This window comes from Rousettus aegyptiacus, unplaced genomic scaffold (genome assembly GCF_014176215.1).
Source record: "Rousettus aegyptiacus isolate mRouAeg1 unplaced genomic scaffold, mRouAeg1.p scaffold_m13_p_6, whole genome shotgun sequence".
Classification (NCBI taxonomy): domain Eukaryota; kingdom Metazoa; phylum Chordata; class Mammalia; order Chiroptera; family Pteropodidae; genus Rousettus; species Rousettus aegyptiacus.
The window spans coordinates 94,651,923-94,678,201 of record NW_023416309.1 but is presented as its reverse complement, the minus strand read 5'-3'; the positions used below and the strand labels follow the sequence as shown (position 1 = coordinate 94,678,201).

Here is a 26,279-nt window from a genome sequence, read left to right as displayed (position 1 = left end):
CTGAGTGCCCTTAAGAACTGAGCTTTTAATACTTTTACACGCAATGCCCTTGGGCTAGGACAAGGAAAGGGCCACTGATGGAGAGCCCGAGGATTTGGCTGGAGGCACCACTGTACTCTTTCGTGTAGAGGGAAGGATGGTAGACCCAGCCCAGGGAGGCCTGCCCCTAGATTCAAGACAGGTTCCTGCAAAAGGGTTTCTGTGGAGCCAACAGCTCCAGGATTCAACTTGTTCTCAGAAAAGGCTGTCACGGGGGGAAAGGAGACACAGAAAGCAGTAATCCAAAGAAAGGGGGTGTGTTTGTAAGGAAACGGCTAATGCTTTTGCTCTTCTACCCCTCCAGCTGCCACTGAGCTATGAGAAGGCCCTAAGGTAACTGCTTGAACCACCACCTAACCGTAGATCTGTTCACTCAGCCCAGGAAGCAGCATCTTCCCTGCTCAGGGAAAGTGTAGGAGGAAGCACCTTCCTCTATCCTGTCCCTTCCAGCTTCTCCAGGAGACTGGCAGGGATACCACTGAGCCTGTGGTGATGCCCCCACCGACCCTCCCCAGCTAGGCCTTGATATGTGAGACTTTATGAGAAGGAAGACAAAGTGAACCTCAACAAACCACAGTCACCTCTGCCAAGGATCTGCTGGAGGTGAGGAATCTAAGGTCATGCCCTATGAGAACAAGGTGACTAGTTCAAGGCAGAGGAAAGTCCTTAGAAAGAAGCCACTGAACTCTGGGGCTGTAGCCACCTCCACCTACCTCCAACAGCCAGGACAACCATCGGCACCAACTGAGACTTTCTTCCTGGCCCTTCCACTAGAAGCCAAACCTCTAAAGGTCTTAGGTGAGGTTGACAATAAAGGCCTGCCCCAGCCCACTCTAGGTCCAGACTGAGATTCCTAAAGCCAAATTTTTTGCTGTTATTTATGGTTTGAGATAAACCAAGAACCAGAAAGCAATGTAAGCTTGGTGTACCTGTCTTTCCAGGTTAGCAGGAAGGAGCCCATTTGTCACCCACTCTGCCTCATCAGTGGAAAGACCTCAGTATTCCAAGGCAGATGGGGCCTCTCTGCCAGGACCCGCAGAGGCAGGAAGGGTTCTGCCATGCAGCCATTTCTGGGGCTGCTGCCCCAGCTCCCTCTGAAGAGGAACATTATCTTTTGCTTCCTCTGTTGGCTACTCCCACCTACTCCACAAAGGGCCCAGCCCAACTTCTATGGGATCCTAGAAGGGAAATAGCAGCAACACCCTTAAACATAAGCTCTCCCCTTCCTCTCTGGGGAATGGTGCTAAAGCAATCTTCTCTTCAAAGTCCCCTTTTATCATTTCCTCTGACTGGGTTCTTTTCCAGCTTGAAGGCTCTCCCCTGATGTGCACTAGAGAACATGCAGAAAGACCAACAAATCAGTAGGCAGCTCCATCGAGGTTTGTTCCCAAATAGCACAGACTCATGACTCTGGCTAACTTTATTTCTGGCCCCAGGTCAGGTCTCTCCAAGAGTTTCCCAGCCAGTCACTTCACAGAATCTCCTGCAGTCACCATTAAGCAGACTTCTTCCTCAGGAGGCCTTGTCGTCACCCCAACCCTTGATTTCTGGTATCACCCACTCCTGTTACCTGGGCTCTACTCTCTGTCCCATGGCTTCAACCAGGAGCTCAAAGCATATCTACTAGTTTGAAGGTGCCCTCAGGCTTGGCGGGAACCACGTGGACAAAAGTCTTGTAGAGCACAGCACCCTTGGGCAGCCTGGTGACTAGATCCACAGCTTCTGAGTTGCTAGGGTGAGGCACGTAGACTTCTTTCGTGTAGCGGACGACCCCCTCTTCCAGAGCATACAGATACTTCTTCTTCCCTAGCCCCACCTGCAACATACAGAACTGCTCAGCTGCAAGGAAAGCCAGGCGATCCATCCTGGGGCTACAGGACAGATTTCTCACAAGAAGTCAGGCCCTGGGACCAAATGGGAGGGTTCAGAAAGCTTCATTTTGAGTTCCCTTTCCCATTGCTTGATACTGCCTTGCTTTCTATTTCTTTACTGACTCCATGACAGAGGAAGAATATAACAGCCACCCAGTCTGGGTGGTTACTCAGTCTCCAAGAACAGTTACCTGGACCCATATCTGTGCAGCTGGCCAGAAGCCATACTGGACAGATCCCTACACCAGGCCCAGAAAATGCCCCTACTCACTATCTCTAGAAGCTTGCTTCATTTAGATTTCAAATACACTGCAGTTATCACATTAAACACTAGTTTGAAATATATTTTCATTTATATAGTTCTCTATCAAGTTTAAGCTCTAAGGAAAGTATAGACCAAAGCTATTTGGACAATGTGTATGTTAATAAAACAACAATAATGATATTAGGTAATACTTATATAGCGCTTACTGTGTGTGAACACTGTTCCAAGCCCTTTTATAATACTGATATATAATAATAAAGCCCTTTTATATCTATCAACTCATTTAATTCTCACCTTGTTTAGTAGGTACTATTTCTAAACTTGTTTTTCAGACATGAAACACAAGCGAAGAGATTAAATAACCTGTGTGTTGTATATACAATTTTTGAACTGCATATATTTTAGCTTTTTTTTCTTTTAAAACTTGAGATTGGATGTGTGGTGATTTTTACCCAGGCAGTCCAGCAGTAGCCAATATTCCTGTGATTAAAAGAATGGTCTGGAGCCAGGAAGCCTGGTTCAAATCCCAGCACTACTATTTACTATTATGTGATCTAAGCGAGTTGCTTTCCTTCACTGTCTCAGTATTTTCATCTGAAAAATGGGGATAATATGAATTACTATATAGAAGGGGTCACCTCAAGGATTAAATGAGTTAGCAATCATAAAGAGCTTGGAATACTAATACTGTTAGCTTTTATTATTGTCATCATTATTATTTCAGCAAGCCCTAGAGTTAATACAGCCACATAACCAATGCCTCAAGTTCTAAAAGATGAAGCTACTACAAATACAATCAATTCACTTACAGATTAGCATTTCTGAAGTAACTATAGGTTACTATCAGTCTTTTTGTTCCTACTAAAATTGCCCAAAAAGCAGTGGGGTGTAGGGAGTATGATTATAAAAGAAACTAAACTAATTGTTAAAATAATAACAAAGAACTTTCCTACCTCAGAAAGTAACCCCAGCTTGCTGACCTGAAATCCCTGCCTGGTATAGACATAATTTCTGATATACACACTCAATTCTATTGTATTAAACTCAAGCTAAATTTCAGCCATCTAAGAACAACTTTATGCAAAGAAGAAATTCTTAGAAATAAAGAAAAATGAATAAATTGAAATTAGTTTCCCAAGATTCAAAAAATATCTTAAATCACTAGGCATCTTTTCCTTCAAGAACTGGGGTTAGAAAGGAGACCTAGGAGAAATAGGTTAATGCTATAGCAAGGTAAAACACAGTGATTTGGGGGTCAGACAGGGTTCAAATCTCAGCTCTGTTACTTGGGCCCCTCTAAATCTCTGGCATCTTACCTTAAAAACAGATGATACTTACCTTCCTCACAGGGATGTGGTAAGGGTGAACTGAGATAATGTAGGCCTAGGAATCAACACAGCGCTTGGCATTTGGTAAGCACACAATAAATGCAAGTGTTTTATTATTATCACTAGGCTTAGGAGCATGGAGACGTGGTCCCAGAAAAGAAATAAAGGTGGGGGGTGGGGAGGCACAGAACTCACATGAGCACCTGGGTGCCAGCGGAAGTGGCGCTGAGTTGCAAGGATGTTGCCAGCATGAACATAGTGGCCTAGAAGAGAAGTCCACAAGTGCACTGACTCTGGGCCCCAGTGATGCGACAGCAGAGCAAACTGCTAAGAAAACAGCCCTTGGTGTCCTGGCCTGAATGCTGCACACCAACCTCTAAGCCTGCCCCTGGATAAAACCAACTCCCAGAGGGTCCAACACAAGCAGCCACCTGTCCCCGCCCAGCAGGCTCCTGTCTCCAGTCACATGCCCAGGGTTTACATTATCTGCTCTTCCAAAGGTCTCTGACCCCACCTCAGGTATAATCCCCCTCTTTAATCTGGAGCTAAATGCTCTAGTGAGCTAAGCAGAGAGCACAGGATCCAGCATTTGCATGGTTTTCCTGCTCTTCAGAGAAATGCCAGGAGCAGAAGGTAGGGTACAGCTGAGAAATGAAAGCCAAGGCACACCCGTACCCTCCATTTTCTTGAGGCCAAAGCGTTTGCCTGGTGACTTTCCACCAAGGTTTTTGGAGCTGCCACCTGTCTTCTTGGATGCAAATCTGATGGCAAGAGCTGCAGCCTGAGGGGGCCTCAGCAGGGCTGTAACTGCAGAGAGAATGGAAAAATTGTTCAGAGAGCCTTCCCAATCTGCCTCCGTGGTCCATTTGCTAAGCTAAGAGGTGGCAGAGGACAGTGACAGCGGAGAAGATATGTGAGCAGAAATGCCACGTGACTGTGCTGGTTTTCAGGGAGTGTCTGGAAGTCCCTGGCCTTCTCCCATGACAGGGACAAGTCATTCCTTGTATTGTCCAGGGTATAAGCACTGCATGAGATGTGTGTGGCCAGGGGACTGGGTGTGAGGCAGTGAAATATTAATGGAAAATAAAAACAGAACACCATGTGCCCTGGGTCCTAACACATTCAGCCCTGTTGATGTAAAACAAACACCACAGAAAGAGAAGCCAGTAGGAGGACACCACGGAGCTGCCTGTTTCAGCCTCGCTCACCATCATGCCCTCAAGGCTCCTGGCACTGTGGAGGGGCCAGACCACAGAGCCCAGCAACAAGACAACCAGAGAGGTTCCTCCTCAACCACTTTTTTTTTTTTTTTTCCATCCACTGCACACCAGATACTTGTAAACAAAAAGGGCAGCTTCTCTGAGGGTGGCTCCCATGGGCTTTTAGCTATTTCAGAAGGCTGGACCCTTTCTTTAGCAAGCCCACCAAGCACAGGTCCAAGCAAGAAGACTGACACCCTGCCCTCGTTAATGACCTCTTTATACTTATTCCCAAGTGCTCAATGGAATTTATTTTAAAAAGGAAAGTGAACTAACATTCACACTAACCAATATGGTAGCACCTTGCTATATAAGCCCAGGGCTGGCAGTCCTCACCTTCAGGTCCTCAGCCATGGTTAATCAGGGCTATTCCAGGGTCTTCAGAGAATCCTTGAGGGTCTCTGAAGCCTATAAGTTCAGAGTTCCCGAAACCAAGGTTTCTGAAGTTTTAATGAGAATAGAGACTAGCTGGGGCACAGGACCTGAGATAAGAACCTAGAGAGATTGCGTATCAAATGCTCCAGTACCAGGGTCTACTTACTTCCAAACACCTATTCATCCATTCATTCATTCACTTATTAAGCTCAGGAACCAGTCTTTTGCCTTACCTACATTATCTCATTCACAAATCTTTGCCTTTCACCCTACTCCTTAGGATTCTCCTCGAAGTAAGTGACACTACCACATATGCAGTTGCTCAGGCAGAAATCAAGGAGTCACTGCAGATCCTGTCCCTTTGCTCACCTCACATAGCCAATTATCCAACAAGCTCTGTGGGTTCTATTTCCAAAACAGATTTCAAATCCATCCACTTCTCTCCAAGTTTACTAACACTATTAACATCTTGGCTAAATCATCTCTCATCAGAGGTACTATTGCAGTTTCCCATCTGGTTTCCTCATTTCCATTCCAAATAAGAGCAATAGTTTGCTTCTAAAAACTTAAAATTGAGTCAACTCACTCTCTTGCTCCTCACTCGTACAATGCTAAGCCTCCTGTCATCTTTCAGGTCTTAACTTAGCTGTTACCTCCTAAGAGGGCTTCCCTTGACCAACTAAACTAAAAAAGACACACACACACACACACACACACACACACACACACACACACTCTTTCAAAGCTTGTCACAATTTACAACTTTTACAACCATTTTATGTATGTGCTCATTTACTGGCTTATCTACTAGGAAGAACCGTCTAGGAATTAGAGACTGTCTTCTCTGCTGAGACCCCCAACAATGTCTGGCACAAAGTAAAGCCTCGAACTATTGAGGTTAACTCGAACAAATTAAGTTTTTGAGCTCAAATGTGCCAATGTTAGTAATCCATTTTTATAGATGAAGGTATCCAAACACACACAGAGAAGGAAAGCCGTGAGCCCACTTCACCAACCGCTAGGGAAGCGCACTTGCAAGCCAGGCAGAGGAAGGGCATGTGTTAGAGTCACCCACGGTTCGGCGCCCTAGATATGGGGCTGCGACTGCCGTCCCTCAAACCTCGTGGGCCCTTCACACTGCCTCCCACGCCCCGCACTCGGGGTTCTCGGCAGGGAGCGGCTGTCACACCCTGCCCCCCACTCTCCAGGCTCCCTGTACGGTCTCCACTCCGCCTCCCGCCCCCGCCCCTGCCCCTGCCCCTCAGAGGCCACCGCGTCCCGGTTACCAGCCGCCTGCGTCTTCAGCGTCAGCGCCGCCAACGCCATATTTGCCGTATGCTCGCTTCCGGTCTCAGAAAGCTTCTACTTCCGCCATCGGGCAATTTACTTCCAGGTCCCGCATGGTAGTTGAAAGAGTAGCGGGAGAAGTTGCAGGTGAGTCGAGCGAGCTGGCTGCGGGTGCGGGTACGGGCGTTGCGGGGCCAGGTTTCACTTCGAAGCACTGGTTCCCAAGGACTTGGTGGCCTGGGCGTCTGGGGCCTCTGCCGCGGGATGTGGACAACTGAGGAGCGCACCTTGCAGGGCCCGCCTGTCCCACTATCATTTTGCAGAAGTGTACCAGACCCAGCGAGGGGACAGAGATGAGGTCTCCTTCTAGTAATTTAGCTTAATTTCCGGAGCTTTTACTCTATACCAGATACTGTTCTAAGCGCTTTAGATGCATGTCTTTTCCTTCTTACAAATTAATAAAGTAGGTATTATCCCTGTCTTACTAAAGAAAACGAGACCCAGAAAGATTACATACCTACAATGTTAGTAAATATTCATTCAAAGAATGACTCTTGCACACGACTGCTGGGTAAATCCTTACACACACCTAGGATATATGCAAGAGAACTGAAAGCATGTCCACACAAGAACTTGTATATGAATGTTCAATGGCAGCATTATTCATAATAGTAAAAAAACGGAAATAAACCAAATGTCTTTCAGGTGATAAATGGATAAACAAAATATCTATACGGTGAACTATCGTTCAGCCATAAGAAACAAGTACTGAAACATATAACATAAATGGACCTTGAAAACATGCTAAGTGAAAGAAGCCAGTCACAAAAGACCACATATTGTACGATTCCATTTATATGAAATATCTAGAATAGGGAAATCTATAGAGACAGAAGTAGATCTGTAGTTGCCAAAATCTGTGGGGGAGGGGTAAATGGACAGTGACTGCTTAATGGCTATGGGTTTTTTTTTTGGAGGAGGAGGGGAGAACGTGATGAAAATATTCTGGAATTAGTAATGATTGTACAACCTTGTAAATATACAAGAACTGCTGACCTGTACGCTTTAAAGGATGAATTTTATGGTATCTGAATCTTTTAGTTTTTTAAAAAGCATAACATTTGTCATCTTCATTTCGAATGCAAAGATCAATGAGGGGGACTGAGTCTTGTTACTATCCTGTTAACATTTTGTATTACTAACCTCCACTTTGTTTATATCTCACCTTGACCTAGAAAGGATTTGAGGAGGGTTCCTGTCAGACTACAGGTGTAGCTGTTCTGAGTTCCATATTGAATGTGTTGGGGCCATGTCCTATTTCTCTGTTTCTCTATGTCATATTTATCTCTGTCAATCTTGACCATAGAACATATCGAGTGGACTGAATTGAATGCTAAAGTCTGTTTCATCTTTCTTTGTGTTTTAGGGAATTAATTTGATAGCACATATTGATGGCTCTAAAGAAGTCATCACTCTCACTGGATTCCAGTGAGAGTGACTCTGAGGAGTTGCCAGTATTTGCCTTTCTGAAGAGGGAACCATCTTCAACAAAGAGGAGGCAGCCTCAGAGGGAGGAGAAGATTGTAGTGGTTGACACCTCAGATTCTGAACCCTCCTGTCTTTCATCACCAAGGTTAAGAGATCCACCACCTGTTCCATACACAGGTGAAACTATCACACAAACACAGCCAGTTAGGGTGCTAAGCAGTGGAAGTGAGGATGAAGAGGAACTTATTCCTCTGGCTGAGAGGCTTACGTGTAAGTTTCTGACCCACAAGCAACTGAGCCCTGAGAACTCTAGCTCCCCAATTAAAAGCATTTTGGATCATCAAAATAATGAAGGAGCATCATGTGACTGGAAAAAACAGCCCGTTCCAAAGATCCCTGATGTTCCCCTTCATGATACCTCAAGGAGGTGGGCATCAAATAACAAGGACCTTATGGTAAATAATCCATGCCTTCAGCTTCCAGCCTATCAAGCTACCTGCCCTGTCCAGAACAATGACTTGACAGTAACCAAAACAAATGCTGAGGTCCCCCTGTCTCAGAAGCGAACCAAGCACAATCAGAAGGTCCAGAGGAGAGACTCACAGAGATGCCAGCTGCGGGGACAAGCAAGCCAGAAGGAACGTACCCTGAGACAACAGGAAAGGAAGAAGGCGGCAGCACCAGTTAACAGGCCAAAAGCCCAGAAACCAGAGGAATGCTTAAAACACATCGTTGTGATGCTGGATCCAGGTCCTCCTAGCATCTGTCTTTACCCTGTGCTGAGTTATCTGCTTTCCTGGCCACCCACTGACTGCCCCTTTCCCATCCATTGCAGTGCTTTTACAAATGGAAGGTGGAGGCCAGCTCCTCGGAGCACTGCAGTCCATGGAGTGCTGCTGTGTGATTGAGGCACAGGCCGTGCCATGCTGCATTACTTGGAAGAGAAGGGCCGGGCCGGCTGAGGTAGGGATTTTCTGTGTCTCTAGTCCCCCTCCTCCCCCTAGTATAAATCAGTCAAGGCCCCAGCAGGAAAACAGATGGTACCCTCAACTTAGGATAATTTGAGGAGGATTTAATAAAGGTTGTATTCCAAACGTGGGCACAGTACAAGGAAACTACAAGAGACAACACAGTCCTTCAGGGTAGTAACAGCATTAACTCAGGGTTTCTCCATCTCAGGTACTGTTGCCATTTCAGGTCAGATAATTCCCTGATGTGCTGGGCTGTCCTATGCACTGTAAAATGTTTAACAGCATCCCTGGCATCTATCCACTAAATGCCAGTAGCACCCCTCCCAGTCATGACAATCAAAAGTGTCTCCAGATACTGCAAATATTCCTCGTGGGGAAAAATCGCTTGGTTGAAAACCACTGGCATAGCCATTATCGTGCCTAGGCCTGAAGGGATGAGGGGAGGAAGTGGTTACAAGAATCTGGAAGGAGAGAGAAATGTAGGACTGCCTTGAGAGAAGCTTGACCTCCAATAGAAAAGTGTGCAAACCCTAGGTGACCCATTGGGAGGGAGCCAGGGAAAGAAATATCCTGACTTCACTCTCCTCCCTCCCTCCAATTTCCTGCTGGGTTCCCCACTGGCCCTACTCAACCAGAGGGCATGCGGACATTGCGATGTGGTCTGAAGAAGGGATCTGTGGGGCAGAAGGAAGATAATCTGCACAGGATTTCTAGTTCTCTCTAACAGGGCTTTGGGAATGGGCAGAGTTGTTTGAATCCCAGCCTCATGGCTTTATTGCTGTGATCCTGGACAAATTATTTTGTGTCTTTGTGCCTTGTATATAAGATGAGGACACTTACATTCCTTTCAGCACTACCACCCTCCCCCTGCCCCATTTTGGAGACTAAATGAGATAACCAAGCACTGAGTACATAGTAGGCACTCAATACTTGTTCCTTCTTGGCCAGGACTCCCCAGGTTACTACTGCTCCTTTACCTTCCACTCCTCTTATCTGCAAATCCAAAATACTCCTCCCTGCATTTTTTCAAGAGTCTATAGATGGAACATTAAGATTTTTTTGTCTCGTTTGGATTTCATGATTTTCTCAGCACATTTCACCTTGCTAATGTTCCTTCCTTGTTCATCACTCTGAGGTGTAGTACACCAAGGCTGAACAATTGAGGACTAGGGAGGGACAGGATCATGGGTTATTATTTCTTGCCGCTATGACTTCATTCCAGAAGAAAAAGCATACTACAAAATGGACTAGGCCTGGGTCTTTCTCGCAGGTGCTGAGCACCTACTGACCTGCTTCACTCTACTGGGTTCTGGGTGCTTTGGCAGGTTGGAGAGGAGGGCTGGGTAGAGGAGCCAATGGTCCTGGTGCTACTCCTGGAAGAGGCTTTTGTGTCCATGATCTACAACTTCAAGAAGGTAGGCAGAGCCAGAGGGGTGGGTGCTGAGGCATGGGACAGAGGGCTGACCTTGGGGAGCAAGCATTAATGTAGTTTCTGCCCCTTCACACAGGGGAGTCTGGGCAGCACCGAGAAAGGGAAGGAAACACTTCAGAGCTTTGTAATGGACATCACAGCAAGGACAGGGGGGAAGACTCTGTCACTGGTGATTGTTGAGCAGGAGAAATGCTTCAGGTTTGGATTTGTCCTTGACACTTAGCATCCAAAGGGGCAGCGCTTGGGTTAACGGGTGAATTTATTCATCCCAGATCTGGGTCCCTCTGCCAGATAGTGTCCCTGCCAAGCCCTGTGGGATGCTCTGGTCCAGTCTACTTGCACCTCTTCTGCCTTAGCTTAATCTGGAGCTGCTGCCCTTTGATTTCCTCCCCTGCTCCAGTGCTCGAAATCCTCCAAGGAGAAGGAAACAGGGAGTGGCAAACAGAGAACAGGCCAAGGAGAAGAAGCAGCAGAGACCACCAGAGGCCAACACAGGGCCCGTTGTGTCCAGAGTAGACATAGAGGAGGTAAGAATGTTCTGTTGCCTGAATCAGCTTGGGCACCCCCTCTCATCTAACCCAATTTGCTATTGAGAGAGAGTGCCTGCTGGCCAGTACTGTCTGTCTTGGTGCTGAGTAGGAGGGAAGGGGCCAAACAGGAGTTAAGGGCCTGGGGTACAGCCTCAATAAAAAGGAAGAGGAGAACAACTTCAGACTAGTCTCTCCACCCTTCCCATCTATCTTCCTTTGGGTTTTAGGCATTGGTGGATCTGCAGCTGCACACACGTGCTCAGGCTCGAATAGTGAAGAGCTGGAAAGAGCTGGCTGACTTCGCATGCACGTTCACGAAGGCTGTGGCTGAGGCACCCTTCAAGTGAGTGACCTGACAAGTCGTGGCTCCACTGCTGGGTCTTGCCCTTTACAGTGGTTCTGGTACCCAAAAATGTCCCTTTCCCCTGAACTCTGCTGTTAGTCCATCATCTCTCAAGCTTGAAGCTGGAGCAGACCTCACACTGGGGATTCTTGGGAAGACCTCAAGCCCAGTCCCTTTGAAATGTTCTGCTTTAGTTTGTGTTTGTGTTCCGCAGGTTGGTACTGGGTCACCAGATGGCCAAGGTACCAGGATTCATTAGTCAGGTCACAATGTGATAAGCCCTCAGAAAATAAAAATTTTAGCCTACTTAGCTCAAGGAGTGTTCATAGTCAGAATTTAAAATTAACGAGACCTCAGAGACAGTCCAGCCTAAGTCCTTCATTTTATACCTGAGGGAACTGAGGCCTGAAGAGACTTACCTGAGTTCCCAGTAAGTTAAAACCAGAACTAGACTCCACATTGCTTGATACCCAGTCCCTGATGTTTGACCCTGTTCACTGACTCTGGTCAGTACAACCCAATCCCAACAGAAACATTCTGGTACTTTTCTGTTAACTTCTCTTTTAATGAAAAGGAGTAAGTGTCATTTTTAAGGGAATCAGTAACTAGCACTGCTTGTGATCAAAGTGAGCATTCAGATAAGCCAGTCTGTAACATTGTACCCACCTCTTCTGAGGTCACTGGAGGGTTTTTAAGTTCTAGTTAAGGGACAGGTGCAGGAGAGTAACCATGTGACTCACAGCTCTTCATCTGTGCTGTCTGCAGGAAACTCCGAGATCAAACTAGTTTCTCTTTCTGCTTGGAGAGTGACTGGGCCGGAGGGGCAAAGGTGGATCGTGCTGGCAGGGGACTTGCTCAGGTCTGGAGGAGACAGATCCAGCAGCTGAACCGAGTCAGCCTGGAAATGGCCAGTGCTGTTGTGGCCACCTATCCCTCTCCACAGCTCCTGGTCCAGGTATGCTGCTCCAGAGGCCACTGCCCAGCACCTTTAGTGGGACTCCCAGATGGTTTTCACAGACAGCACTGGTGAGAGCCCAAGAATGCCTCATAGATCAACTGTGCAGGTCTGCTAAGATCCAAGTTAACACTGACCCAGGGTGGGACAGGTCCTCATCCCCCAACCTAAGTTTACCAAGTCCTTGTTCATGGACGGGGGATGACTGGATGGTATGCTATTAAGAGAACGTATACTACTTTTAGGCTTATCGGCGGTGTCTTTCGGAGCAAGAACGCCAGAATCTGCTTGCAGACATACAGGTGCGCCGTGGGGAAGGAGTGACATCCACCTCCCGCCGTGTTGGACCAGAGCTGTCCAGGCGTATCTACCTTCAGATGACTACTCTGCAGCCAGATCTCTCTTTAGACACAACAGACTGATGCTGGCCCTCAGGGACAGAATGAAAAACTGGAGATTCCTACCTCACTCACCTTGGAGCATGACTACAGTGAAGAGTAAAGTGCCTCCTGAAGCACGAGCCTGGGTTGGGCCCATAATAGGCTTTCCTGGGTGTCATTATTTGTGAGTCTCTCTGTCAACTGGCTGAGATACTGGCATTTATCTTCACCAGCACTGTGTTCCTCTCCTGGCAAAAATCAACTGCCATGCACGAACTACCCTGACTCCTGCCCCAGCCAGCCCTCAAATCACAAAAGGAGCACAGACAGACCACTCAGACATGTATTTAATCATTGAAATCCAAAAGAACCTCAGCATCAATTCTAGGGATCATGAGTGAACTACCCTCAGTGGGTTGGCTTTACTAGGCTGGGTGTGCTCCAGCCTTCCTCTCACCCACTGAGGCTGCCTCAACCAGCTAGGGAATAGGGTTTGAACACTATGCCAACTTCTGTATTCTCTTATCTTACATACTACGGGTTTAGTTTCAATAAAGCATTTGTACCAATGGCTCTGGAGCTTGGAGGAAGACAAAAGGAATGTGTAGTGATGAAGGTGTGGGCCTATGCATCAGATATGTCCTTGGGGGAGTCATTTCTTCCAGTATTCAGGGCAGTCATGAGTGGCAGTCCTATCTCATTGGGCCACTCTGGCTAAAAAGCTGGACTCCATCCTTTTTTTTCTCTGAACCATGACAGGTTCTTTTTCTCCTAGGGGAGAGGCAAGGAGCTTGCAATTGAGAGATTTCAGAGAATAAGCACCATGACATGGCCATTTCTGATCCCTTCATCCAGCTGTTGTGAAAAGATGAGGCAAGGAGCCCACTGAGCAAGTCAACACTTACTCTGCAGACAGAATGGCAGTTATGCCCTTATTTGCACTAGTCACTAGAGTTCCTGCACCATTTTAAAAAACCATGATGCTACTTATTACCCTTCACTGCATAGGTGTAATTCCAGGTTTAGAATCAAACAATTCTAAACCTGTCTATGACGCTCAAGTTTTCAGGTTCCCTTTGAGGTATTTAGTCATAACTACTAACAGAGCTGTCACAGACTGGCTTTGCAAGGATCTGCCTTGTTTATTGATAGCTGGGGAGTTAATGCTCTAAAATTAAGGATAAGAGCCTGAACCATTCCTGTTTTATGGAAACCACATAATTTGGGGTGGGACCCCACAGGAGCTGCCCAAGACCCTCATGCCTGAGATTTCTATTTGTGGGTCATGAATCTATCTACATGAACAATTCTATACTCTGGCTGAGGGGTACTCAATTCTCATGTGAGTTGTTCTCTCAAGACATTATAAGGAAGGCAAAATGATGGGAAGAAAAGGATACTGGAGTGGGAGTCCAGCTCTATATCAAACCAGCTGGGAGACCATAAGCATGTCATGGGAGGCCTCAATGTCCACATCTGCAAGTATTCTATTGGACTGGATTGTCTTGAAGTCCCTTTCTGGGCCTGAGATTTTGTATGTTCATTAAAATGTCTGAATGTCTAAGGTCTTTAAGAAAATAGGTATGCCCCTCCCCCCCAATTTAGGCTGGATTTGCTGAGTATGGTGTTCCCCTTGTCCCCAATAACACACTGCCTCCTGATCTGCCCCGGCTACCCAGGGGGGAATGAAAGGGTTTGTGACATACAAAAGTATAAATGTAGTGACAGCTGACCATTTAGTAGAAATGAGCCTTCCCTTTACACAGCTTTGTATAACAACTAGAAAAGACTATGTATTTTCCTCTCCCCACCCCCAAGCCTATTCCTTTAGGCATGCAGGTTTTTTCCTTTCTCCACCTCCTACTTCTTATTCCACCAGGGAACCCTGACTAAGGAACAAAGAAGTCCTACAAAGAGGAGGTCTCAAGTACCAATCAGCAGCCATTTGATGATGGCAAGTAGGCCTGACGCTAAAAAGAGGTTGTGTCCAGCAGAACCCAATTCCATAGGAATCCAAGCTCCAAGGCTGGGAGGCAGCAGGTGTTGAGGACAAGCTCACTGCTGAGAATCGGTCTGCAGGACCCACTGGAGGATGTCGTGGCTGCGCAGACCCTGGACTGCATTGTCGTAGATGGTGTTCACGCTGGTGCAGAGTGGCTGCTGCTGCAGCTCAGTCACCCGGCAAACCACCAGCCCGCCAGCCACACACAATAGCAGCAGCAGCATCAGCTTCAGCACAGCCCAAAACCGGGTATGTTTTCGGGGTGGCGGCTTACGGGGCCGAGAGCCGGACTTAGATTCTGGAGGGACAAAGTCAGAGTAGACAAAAAAGTTCAGTCAGTTTGAAGAGATCCACACTCTAGCAATCAGTGCTAGTCTCTTCCATGCAGATCCACTTATACTCCTCTTCTCTAATGAAAAGTCCCCAGACCCTGAAGGAAAAATGTTTTAAGAACATCTGAGCTCTTAAAAACTTTGCTATGCAAAGACTGAAATATATACACCTTCTCCTGAGATCTCAAAGGACACTGAAAACTAGAACTCATTCTGGACGTCTCACATGGCACACATAGTCCCCAGGGTCCTAAATTCTCCTCAGTAACATGGCTATGATCTGGACCTCTTGGGATCAGGGAAAGGGCTTATCAGGAGGCATCAAGCATGAATAGAGTTCTGCCCATTTGGGGAAACAGTTTCGAGATTTATTGTTACTGTCATTATTATTATTATCTAAGATGCAAAAAGAAAGCCTGGAAGGTAACATACCATACTGTTAATAGTGATTACTGCTGGGAACAGGAATTAGAGGTGACTGCCATTTTCTGATACATATAGAGAGAACATTTCTAAATTCTCTGCAATGAACAGATATATTACATTTATAATTAGAAAAAAATGGTTTTGAAATTTCGAGGCGAACTTTTAAAAACTTGATGAGCACCCACATGCCAAGAACTACATGTTCCTATCACGTAGATTTTCTCAGTCCTATCACTACCCTGTAAAGAGGTATGATCCTCATTTTATACAAGGAAACGAAAAGTAGTAAAAGGTTAGGCAACTTGATCAGGGCCAGCGAGGGCAAGCAGGGACAGGGCCACAGGCCTCCACCTCCCTCCAGACATCCTTCCCTCTCAGGTGCCTCTCCCTCAGAGGCCTCTTTTGCCCAGAGGGTATATAATCCTCCCCTGTACATGGAGTCATATCACCACACAAATTCGACTGGACACACTCAGGCAAACCACTTAACGTGTTTTTTATACAGCATGGCTCCTGGGACATGTGCCAAATGATTCCCCTGGTGTTCAAGCAAACAGAGTGATCTGTTCCGACTTGGAAAGAAATCCATAGGTAGTGCTGGCTTTACTGAGATGGCATCATACATCAAAAGATTTCACGGATGAGGTGAGGGACTTTTGAGGGTCATGTGACCATATGCAACCTACACTTTTTCTCAGTGATCTTATAAGCTAAGTCTTACAAAAAGTGCAACTTGCTGTTTTAGGAATGCTCTCAGCTACATCTGACCAAAACACCTGCACACAGGCATGCGGCTCTGGGAAAACAAGCCAGGCCAGCACTGACTTTCTAGGAGAGCCTCACGTTCCCTGTAAGCAAACCCTCCGAGGTATTCCCAGGCCTTTCACTGTATCTGACCCATGTGCAAAGCTGCTCAGTTGCTCACTCATCCATGCTAAACACATACTTGAGTCTCCCCACTGCACCCTGTTGGAACCTCACAACTGAGAGGAAACTTACTTGGGGCCTGATTTGTTTCCTTCTTCGGTTTCTTCTCCTGCTCCCGCTTGGACGCTTTCAGGGCATCATATTCCTTTCTGCGGCGCTCCTTCTCTTCTGCCTTCTCCCGCTTCCGCAACTCCCGCTCCTGAGCCTCCTTGGCTCGCTGCTTGGCCTCTCGCTTCTTCTCAGCCTCTACAAGAAAAGAGACCCCAAAATGCCTTCCCTCCCCACACACCTTCCAGTGTGCATTCCTGAGTCATTAAAAGCATGAATTCAGCCCCCTTTTCCCTATGCCGTGGATCACATAAGATACAGAAGAGGAAAAGAATTGTCTTTATGCCTTCCCTAAAATACAATGAGCTGCTCTTGGGGTTTGCTGAATGGATCCTTATTAAGTGGTTTCTAGACACAAGCAGCAGGGAGATTAGAGTGAGGTAACAAGAGGAGCATAAGAAAGGCATGGGTGATGAGTCTGGTGCTCCTCTAGAACTCGGTACTGACTCAGAAGGCACAGCAACTGACAGCCTTGTACAACTAAGCTCTGAGAAGAAACAATAGAGGTGTTGAGTCTATGGGATTCCTACCTTCCCAAGCTTCAGAAATGAATGTGACATGGGGAGAGCAAGTCAGAAGAGAAAGTGAGCACTCAGGTTCAGGGTTGGAGACGATGGAAATGTTTTCCTGAAAAAGCGAGACTAACAGTTTACAATGCAGGAATCTATGTAACACACTGGGATTACTTCACAGTTCAAGGAAGTTTACATGCAGTACCCAACCTACAAATTATTGGGTTCTAAAAATGCATTTCCAAATTAGTTATTTGGAAGTCTGAAGTATATTTTTCCAAAGCCAGAATGCCACAAATGGTGGTTAAATGTCCTTTAGGGCTTAAAAGCCCATTTGAACCATCATGTAGCTGAATAGTAGTAGTATAAGTACTGTAGCTTTCCACTGCTTCTCTATGAACAAACAAGTGCCAAGTTCCAGCTGGGCACTGAGGATGCCAAGAACAGACTACACTCGGCCTCAAGAGAACATGTGCCATCAAGAAGTAAAAGGAGCAGTGATCAGAGTAAACACGGGCATCACGGTAGCTGTGCACATATAAGGGACGATTGTAACTCAGAAGTTCTGATCTCAGGGATTGTTTGTAATCAGTATCACATAAATCCCTCCTCTAACGACAGGAGTCCTCTGGTAAGGGATTCAGGAGTCTGCTAGCCAGGTGATAGGGTGCCTAGTGTGTGCCAGGCCTTGATTTAAGTGTTCAAGATATAGCAGTGAAGACAAGGTAGGTTCTAGTGCTTGAGTCATTTACTTTCTCAAGAAGGAAACAATAAACAAGTGACCAAATAGTAATGTGTGCTATAAAGGAAATAATAGAGGATGTGATGGAGAATGACAAGTGGGATGGCTTCTAGTTTTGGTGGTTCTGAAAGGGTTAAGGTTACCTAAGGCAACATTTGAGCAGAGATAGGAAGGATTACATAAAGCCAGCCATGGAAAAATCTGAGGGAAAAGGAAACCAAACAAAGTCCTGAATTTGAGACTGTACTTGTGTTCAAGCAACAGCAAGGCTCGTGTGGCTGAAGTTAACTGCATTCACCCCTCTTGTGTGGGACAAAGCCAGAGAAATGAGTATGCTTCGGCCATGGTGAGCCTTGTCGGCTATGTCACTGAGTTTGGGTTTTATTCTGCATTCAATTAGAAGCCATTAGAAGGTTATCACCAAAAAGTAGCATAATTGACTTATGTTTTAAAAAGATCTGCCTGGCTGTTGTGTGAAAATTGACTTTAAGGAGACAGCACAAGTATAGAGACAGGTAATATGATAGTCCATAAAATGGAGGCTTCATTATGACAGCAGCACAGAAGTGGAGAAAGTCATGTTCAGGATGTGCTGACAGACTGGATATGGGCTTAACGGAAGGAAGGAATCATGGACAGCTTTCCAATTTCAAGCTTGAATGGCTACAGGACTGGTGATTTCCTATTATGGAGAACACTGCGAGGGGCTGCAGTCATGCTTAATTTGAGGTGCCTATTAACCCTCCGAGCAGACAGAAAGACAAGCAGTTGAATATGACTTGGGAGCTCAGTGGAGAAGCCAGGCCTGGAGAGAGATTCATCAGACAAAGATGACACCATCTACCACCACACTCTTCCCCAGTGCTCTTCACGACCCCTCTACTGGATTCCAGCTCCTGAAGCATGGGAACCAGCTGCTGGGGTAAGGACCAGAAGATGACTAGAGGGATGGCCACACACCTCGTTCTACTTCCAGCCGCCGCTGCCTCTCTCGCTCCTGATCCGCCTGCACGGCCTTCATGTGCTGTAACACCTGCAAAGGCAGAGGAGGGCACTGAACTGCTCCATGCAGCAGTCATCACAGCTCACATGTTTGCTCAGGGGAGTCTCAAGAGACTGTTCTCAGGATCCCAGGTCACCACAGGGCCCAGAAGGAGAGCAGAGCTAATGGAGTTAATCGTCTTTATATCCTAACTTAGTGCTGAAGCTCAGTTACAGAAGTCATATGAACCCAGTTCACTGAAGCTGTCAAGAAAAAAGTTTGTGAACACAACACCAACTGGAGTCTGTAAAAATCCTGCCATTTACAGTCACTCTACATGCACGATTGCATATCATTCTCCCAGCAGCTCTGTGATGAGCAGGAACGGCATTTATTCCAGGACGTTTTCCTGACCTCCCTCCTTTGGTTATCTTAGGTTCCCCTTGCCCCAATCCTAGGGAGTTTTCTTATCTAGCTCAGTTAGGAGACTGGGAGGTAAGGGTAGGGGCTATTGTCCTGTCTGTAGGCGAGCACAGAGCTTAGCTAATTTTAGGTGCTCAATATATGTTTGATGAACAACTGACTGGATTCTATTTCAAAAGAAAGAAAACTGAGACTCTGATCAGGTGATTTGTCCATGTCACATGGCTATAAAGCAGTACAGCTAGGGATGAAGGTCTTGAGTTCCCAGAGCTGGTTCCACTCCTCTTCATGCAGAGGCGGGAGAGCTCTGGAGAAAAGAGAGGAGCCATCTGCCAAACACCACAAGACACACGGGTGCCCTGAGCCCCTCAACTCCTCGTCAACTCAGTCACGGTTGGCCTCTAACTAAAACAGCCAAAGATTCTCGCTATGGGCATGGTTAGGGTAAGATGTAAGAGACTCTCTTTTTAGTTTTGTTTGTACTTTTTAAAAGCTGGTATTCTTTGAATGTAGAGGACAGAATGTAAGCTCGGAGCCCAACAATCCTGACTCTACCACTTACTAACAGCATGAACTTAGAAAGTGACTTAACCTTTCTAAACCAATTTTCTCATCTGGAAAACGGAGGTAAGACTTCTCTGGCCTACTGCAAAGATTAAATTACATAACATAAATACAAGTTATGTAATTTAATAATCTCTGGCATTATATGTGCTCAATAAATACTGTTTTTCATTTATTTATTTGTTTGTTTGTTTGTTTTACTTCATCTTCTATACTGTACTAACAGGAGAGGAAAACCTAAACTATTCTAAATTACAACGGCAAATTGTCCTTGTTTTGCTACCTCACTAGACACCCTGCAGGACAGAAATGTATTCAAATGGAATTATTTTACTTCATGGAACCTTCAGACATACAGACACCCACCTTGAGAAGCTCAGCAGGAGGCCTGCAAAAGCAGCTCCAAGAGCCTGGTTTGAAGCCACAAGAAACCCTGTCCTGAGTAACCCAGGAGTTGAACCTGCCAGCACCTCTTCAAATGGAGTTAAGCTTCCTAAAACAATGGCTGCTCAACAAGAAATTGTACAATCTGGAGGAAAGTCAAGCATGATAGAGACAGGCCAGCCCAAGTTCAAAATCCCTGTGTCACTCTGAATTTTAAACAAGCACCAGTTGGTTTTAGGGAGTGTAGAGCTGGCTAAATAAAGAGTTGGGAGGTTTAAGAAACATCTCTTTTTGCCTTGGCTGTAATACATCAGGAGTAAATTATCTGCAAACACAGCAAACTCAGACGTAGGAGAGACTCCTCTAGTCTAGACTGTGAGCCCCTGGAAGGTAGACTTTGTCTGCCCATCCCAGCCCACTGCACATAGTAAGCACTTGTTGAATACCACTGAACTCACAAATTATTTTTAAAAGGTGATTTACTGTGCACCAAGCTGATCAGTTACTATGACTAATCCATACATGGTCAGAGCTGGTGAGACCTAAAACAACTCCTGGAGACAAGTAACCTCATTCTGACTGTCTCATGCCACTCCTCTACAATGCCCGAAGGTATGCTGCAGAAGACAGCTCTGGGAAAATGGTACCAGGGAGCATAACTAGTTGCCACATCGACAATGCACTGTGCCACCTGGTTTGTTTAGAAGATACATATGAGTACTAAAGATCTTTGCATGCAATGAAAATTATTCTGACAGGTCAGAATATCAGCAATTTCATATGGTTCCACATATTGTTGAATGAACAAATGGATAAATGAAAGGCCTGTGAACAATGAGGGTTTCTCATGTCAGAGATATAAAGTAATATCTACTCCCCAGCGTTATGAGGATTATGAGACGAAACATGTAAAGCATGGAAGACAAAGGGAGAGGAGTGGTAGCTATTGTTGGTCACGCGGAATAGACATTGCTCCTAACACTACAGAATTTCACTGATCACTTGTACTGTTCCCAGCTAAGGACAAACTGTTGCCTTGACTTTGTTCTTGGAATCTTACAATGGGTGACACAGATGAGAATATATAAAAAACCCTGAACTAATGATAATAAAGGCCCTTACTTTTGAGATTCAGGTAGAGAGCCAATATATACACACTTCACTTACATTAATTCTAACATCTAAAGTCCTTTTTGTCTACCGTGCTCCCTAAACATAGCCAAGTAAGTCAGCTGTTACTCAGCTGAAGCAGCAGCTATCTGTTCCAAAGCTCAAGGAAAAAAACAATGACTATAGTTGGAGTTTTTGAGAGATGGGTATAGTGCTGTTCTAAAGAACAATGTAAGGCACCCTCAAGGTTATTGGTAATGTTTGCCTTCCATGCAGACTTTATTTCCTCACTATGCCACATGATTCAAATGAAATCAAATGCCAGATCTGCAAGGGATGTGTATGTTCATAGCTATAAGCTCACAAAATATTAGCACCTTTATTATCTAAATTCCTACAATAACTGTGACTCAGAAAGGCCACAGCCCCTAACCCTTTTGTCCCATCCAAATGGTTAACAATGAAATGCTGGAACACAGAAGGTCCTGATTTCTTGAGAATGGAAGTCCTGTAGTAGAGCAGAGATAGTATTATTCCTCTAGTTGTAAAATAAACATAGAAACAAAAGTCCCTTCGCTTGCCAGGCTCATGGTAGGCATATGTCACTAAGACCTTAGAGCTTTAATCAACACACAGCCATGGGTGCCCTGGGAGGGAAAACAAGAGGAGGCAGAAGTAAGTCCCAGGGAGGCATATAAAGGAGATCCCAGGGAGCTTTGTGCTTACCTTGTTGGCGCACTGCTTACATTGCTTTTCATCCAAGCAATCCCCTGCCACTTTGGCCAGGACAGGATCCAAGGGGTTATCCTTCAGGTCCAGCCACTTCAGGCTCTAAAAAGAAGGGGCGGAGAGACTGGCTAAACTCAAGTTCACACACACAGTCCTTCAAATCGGAACCAAATGAGCAGGAAAAGAGCCCCTCTATGTCCCAGTCACAGGGAAAGCATGAGGCAAAGCCATGTTCCATCAGTTCCTGAGCCCTCTGCCACACCTGGCCATGTACACTGATTCATGAATTATTACCTTGAGCTGAGCAAAACTGACAGGCAGGGTGACCAGCCTGTTGTTGAGAAGATCCAGGTGCTGGAGGTTGACCAGACGGCCAAAGTCAGTCGGCAGTTGCTGTAATTTATTCTTACTCAGGTCCAGCTTCACCAGGTGTGTAAGGCCACAGAAATCCGACTAGGACCCAAAGAGAGAACACCTAAACCTGGGGCTCACACATGGAACAATCCAGAAGCCCCAAGTCAGAGGCACCTGTACACAAATCCTGACTCTAACTCTTATGAGCTATATCTCCTCAAATGATAATAGGCAAAACAAGCATCGCTCCTGGTGGTAAATAGTTAAATGTGCATGCAAAAGGGCCGAGCACAAACTAGGCACAAATCAGTGTGGGTCTCTTCACCCTCAGTTCACTCTCCAATCCATTATTCACATTGCTACTGGTGTGATTACGGACCCATTCTGTCCTCTCACACTACCCTATGTCCACCTTTCACAGGCGCTGTCAACATAGTGAGACCATCCATTTTCCTAAGATCAAGTACCCCTTGAGTTCTCAGTGTTATTTTTTTGTTCTTTGCAGCACCTAGCACAGTACTTAGCACAGGTGCTCCATGAGTGTTCTTTGAATGACTGACTCACTGCATGGGCTGGGGCCTATCCTACCCACATCCTGGCTCTTCTTCAGCACAGTCCAAAACATCCCTCTTGTCATTAAGCCTTTGCTCAGCACCCATTTAAAGTGAAGCTCTAACTTCAGCTAACGAGGCACTACTCGTGCTCTCTGGGGACTTGTAAACGCCAGTGGATCTGCACTGCAGATGAGGCAATACAACTGAACAGACTGAAAAGTACGTGGCGGGGGTGTGGGGGGAGTACTGAATAATTATCTGACAATGTGTGCAGCAGGTGTCAGGCTACAAGGAATTGCTACCCTGCTTTAATTAGACACAAAATACTTCCTGAAAGAAGTAGGATCTCAGATGTTAGAAATGGTTCTCGATGAGCTGCGAGAAGATGCTACAGACCGTGAGTGAGGTCCAGGAGAATGCTGAGGAGGGAATGGACTAATGATCCAGTGAAGAAACTGCCAACTTCTGAGACTCAGTCCCTAAGCCAGAGCCCAACAGAGAATGGCAAGGAGTGATCTGACCAGGATAATGGACAGGAAAGGTAACAACAACAAACGTAAGCCTGACAATGAAGGAGCAGTGCTATGGAGGGGAGAGCAGCTCTTATCCAGGAGAGGCTGAGGGGGCTGAATGACTCTAGCACTTACACAGATGGAGAAAAAAGGAGAATTAAGAGAAGTTGTGCAAGAAAAATAAAAAAAAATTTGACCATAGATTGGTGTGCTGAATAAAAAAGTATCTCAAGTAATTAAAGACTGGGAAGATAATGATACAATGGAACATAAAACCACATTTTTTCCTGTTCCCCATCAAACGATGTACAAGGAGAGTTTACAAATAGCTTTCTCCCTGAAATGCAGAGCAACTTACGAAGGTCTCCTGCCTCTTCTGTGCAATAGGGAGGTAAACTATTTTTCAAATTAATAAGGCAGAAAAAGAGATGAGCCAAAATCAGTTGACTCGGCCAGCATCCTATTGACTTTAGTTTTCTGTGGCCTGACTTTCCCACTATTCTAAAGAATAAGACCTCTACCTTGCTTCCTTTCCCACTGAGACAAACCACCCACTCTACCCCAAACACACTCAGATTTAGCTGAAGCTTGAATGCAGGCCTAACATGAAATTATGCCTTATGACACAACTCCCCCAAAGAGGAAGGAGGAATTGTGTTTGCTTGCCAGTCTTACCGGTAGAGTAGACAGTTTATTGCAGGACAAATCCAGTACGGTGGCCTTTGGGAGGGCAGCCTAGGAAAGAGAATGAGAACAAAATGTCAGACCAACACATGGAATGATTCAGTGACATCTGCTAAGGAAGCATTTTCTAGTTCCCACAATTAGGAAAGGACTTTCCAAAAAAAAAAAAAAAAAAAAAAAAGCACTAAAGTGTAATGTTTCTAGGGATAGAAGAAAAAATGAGCCAGTCAACCACAAGATAGGGAAGAATGCAAAGAGTAGGGGTTTTGCTGTGGAACATCCAATAAAGGAAAACAAATTCTTAGAAATTCTCCCTCGTACTTCTAATATTTTCTCCAGCACTCTTCCTTATTAGGTTTCAAGGCAGGGACTGTATCTAATATTGCTTTGTAATTTCCATATTCCCCAGTTCAGGATTTCCAGGCACTCGATCTACATGTTGGCTGATTCATGACTGACTGAATGAATAAATAAGTGAATAACAGAGTGAAAACAAGGCCCTCATGGCCCATCTCCATTTCCCCCTGGTGTTCAGGGCTGGAGAGGCTCAGCAAAACTGACCCTTTTTTCTCCCTAGGGGCAATGCTGCGCTGAACAGATGCCTGGAGTAAACAGTTTCAGACAGCAGTCCTAGAGCTCGATGTAAACAAGGCTGGCTGTCTTTCTGGGAAGGAGAAGCCAAAAATTCAGTTAAGGACCCTGGACCAACCTGCAGTTGCCAGTTATCAGAAATTCCCAAGAATGAAGTTTGAGCACCTAAAAGAGTTTTAGATATTACAGTAGGAAGAACGCCATGGACAGCTACATGCATCTGCATTTGCTACCTGCCAGATGTTTCACGTTACAATTTTATTGAATCTTCACAACAACCCTATGAGATGGAAACTATTATCATCATTCTATAAATGAGGAACTCTAGAAATAAAGGTTAACCAGCTTCCCAAGGGCACTCAGCTATTAATCAATGGAGCTGAGATATGAACTGGGAATCCCTTGCTAACCTCCATACTACACAGCCAAGGAGAATGGAAGGCTGGGCCAAGTGCCAGAGGCAGTGAGAAAAGTGTAAGTCATTCACAAAAGTGTAAGTCAATCACGTGGGAAAAGCAGAGATGTACAACCTTACTGCACCTGTGCAACAACTAGTTATCTTCCAGGAGCTTTAGGCCTCAGTTTCCTGGGTGCCAGTGTGATAATTTGAGAATACTAGATTAGAGGAGTGAACCCTGGGAATGTGGGATTCCCGCCAGTTTCAGACAAGTAGGCAAGAGCCTTGCCAACCAAGCAGTGAAACTTCACCTTCTCCAAGGAAGGACGCCTAACGGTTGGAGTGCCTTTCCTAGAAAAGCCGGTTCTGGGCCATACCCAGGCCTACCCTGAGGCCTACCTTACAGCCCTAGTCATTCTTTCACTTGTTCATTCATTCTCCGAATACATCCAGCAACCGTTCCACGGGAGCCTACTTGGGATCAAGCACCGAGCTGAGCGCTGTGAAATCCGCCCCCAAATGGGGGTAGGAGGAAGATTCACTCTTGACTCCTAAAAAGCCCGTGGCCAGACAAGCAGCTACCCCCATCTTCTGGAATTGCGCCAAAATGACACGTGTACATCCCAAGAAGAGCACTGAGGTTGGACGCGGCGTCCCCGGAGACTTAGTCCCACTCTCCCCACATTATTTTAAGACGTGGAAACTGAGGCATGGGAAAGGAGGCGGTCCACGCAAGACCAAGCGCCAGCGCGGGTGGGCGCCTGGGCCTCGCGGCACTGTACTGACCAGCTCCTTGACCGGGACCTCATTCAGGTCGCTGAGGCTCAGGTCCAGCTCATTGCCGTCCAACTTGTCGCGGAGGTTCCCGCCCTTGCTACCGGCCTTGGTCATGGTGACACCGGCTAAGCGGGGCCCGGCTCAGGGGCTCCGACCGGCAGGAAGCCTGAGAAGCCGCTCGTCAGCTCAGCGGACTCGCAACCAACCGAAACACCTGCGTCCTCCGCCACCACAGGTGCGAGACCTCTGCTGTCCGTCCGCCCGCCGTCCACACTCTGATCCCCGCGCCCAGCTCCCACCAGTGCCGCCGCGACGACGACCACTTCCGTGTCCACGTCACCTTCCGCGACCACTGATAGGGACTGGGCCAGAGCGGCCAGAGCGGCCCGAGCATGTGCCGGAGCGCCCCCTGGCGCCAAGGGTTGCGCACTGCAGTCTCTGCTCACACCGGAAGTGTGGGGGTTCAAGGCTCCGAGTCCCTGTTGACGTTAAGGGGCACTCCGGTGGACATCGTCCCCGACAACGCCAGCAGGCGAAAGGGCAGGGGACTACGAGCCAGAGATCTAAGCTGCATCCAAAACTGATCTCATGAGATCACCCCCATTCCCCTGGATTAAGAGAAGAAACTGCAGACCTTCAAAATTGC

At 46.3% G+C, this 26,279-nt stretch overlaps 3 protein-coding genes across 3 annotated transcripts; 1 reads left to right on the top strand and 2 right to left on the bottom strand.

Annotated features, from left to right (window-relative positions):
• Positions 1-1,419: 1,419 nt before the first annotated feature.
• On the bottom strand, positions 1,420-6,518 carry MRPL27 (mitochondrial ribosomal protein L27). Its single transcript, XM_016158516.2, has 4 exons — positions 6,424-6,518; positions 4,179-4,310; positions 3,699-3,766; positions 1,420-1,855 (listed from the first exon to the last, which is right to left on the bottom strand). Exons 1-4 carry the CDS (start codon positions 6,461-6,463, stop codon positions 1,649-1,651), a joined length of 447 nt encoding a protein of 148 aa, XP_016014002.2. The 5' UTR covers positions 6,464-6,518; the 3' UTR covers positions 1,420-1,648.
• On the top strand, positions 6,492-13,095 carry EME1 (essential meiotic structure-specific endonuclease 1). The gene is made up of 9 exons (XM_016158517.2): positions 6,492-6,571; positions 7,851-8,662; positions 8,748-8,875; positions 10,209-10,298; positions 10,392-10,513; positions 10,716-10,842; positions 11,073-11,188; positions 11,954-12,143; positions 12,389-13,095. Exons 2-9 carry the CDS (start codon positions 7,876-7,878, stop codon positions 12,563-12,565), a joined length of 1,737 nt encoding a protein of 578 aa, XP_016014003.2. The 5' UTR covers positions 6,492-6,571; positions 7,851-7,875; the 3' UTR covers positions 12,566-13,095.
• On the bottom strand, positions 12,853-25,963 carry LRRC59 (leucine rich repeat containing 59). The gene is made up of 7 exons (XM_016158519.2): positions 25,643-25,963; positions 23,860-23,919; positions 22,059-22,217; positions 21,762-21,866; positions 18,533-18,605; positions 16,283-16,456; positions 12,853-14,823 (listed from the first exon to the last, which is right to left on the bottom strand). The coding sequence occupies exons 1-7, from the start codon at positions 25,745-25,747 to the stop codon at positions 14,579-14,581; spliced, it is 921 nt and encodes a 306-aa protein (XP_016014005.1). The 5' UTR covers positions 25,748-25,963; the 3' UTR covers positions 12,853-14,578.
• Positions 25,964-26,279: the final 316 nt, after the last annotated feature.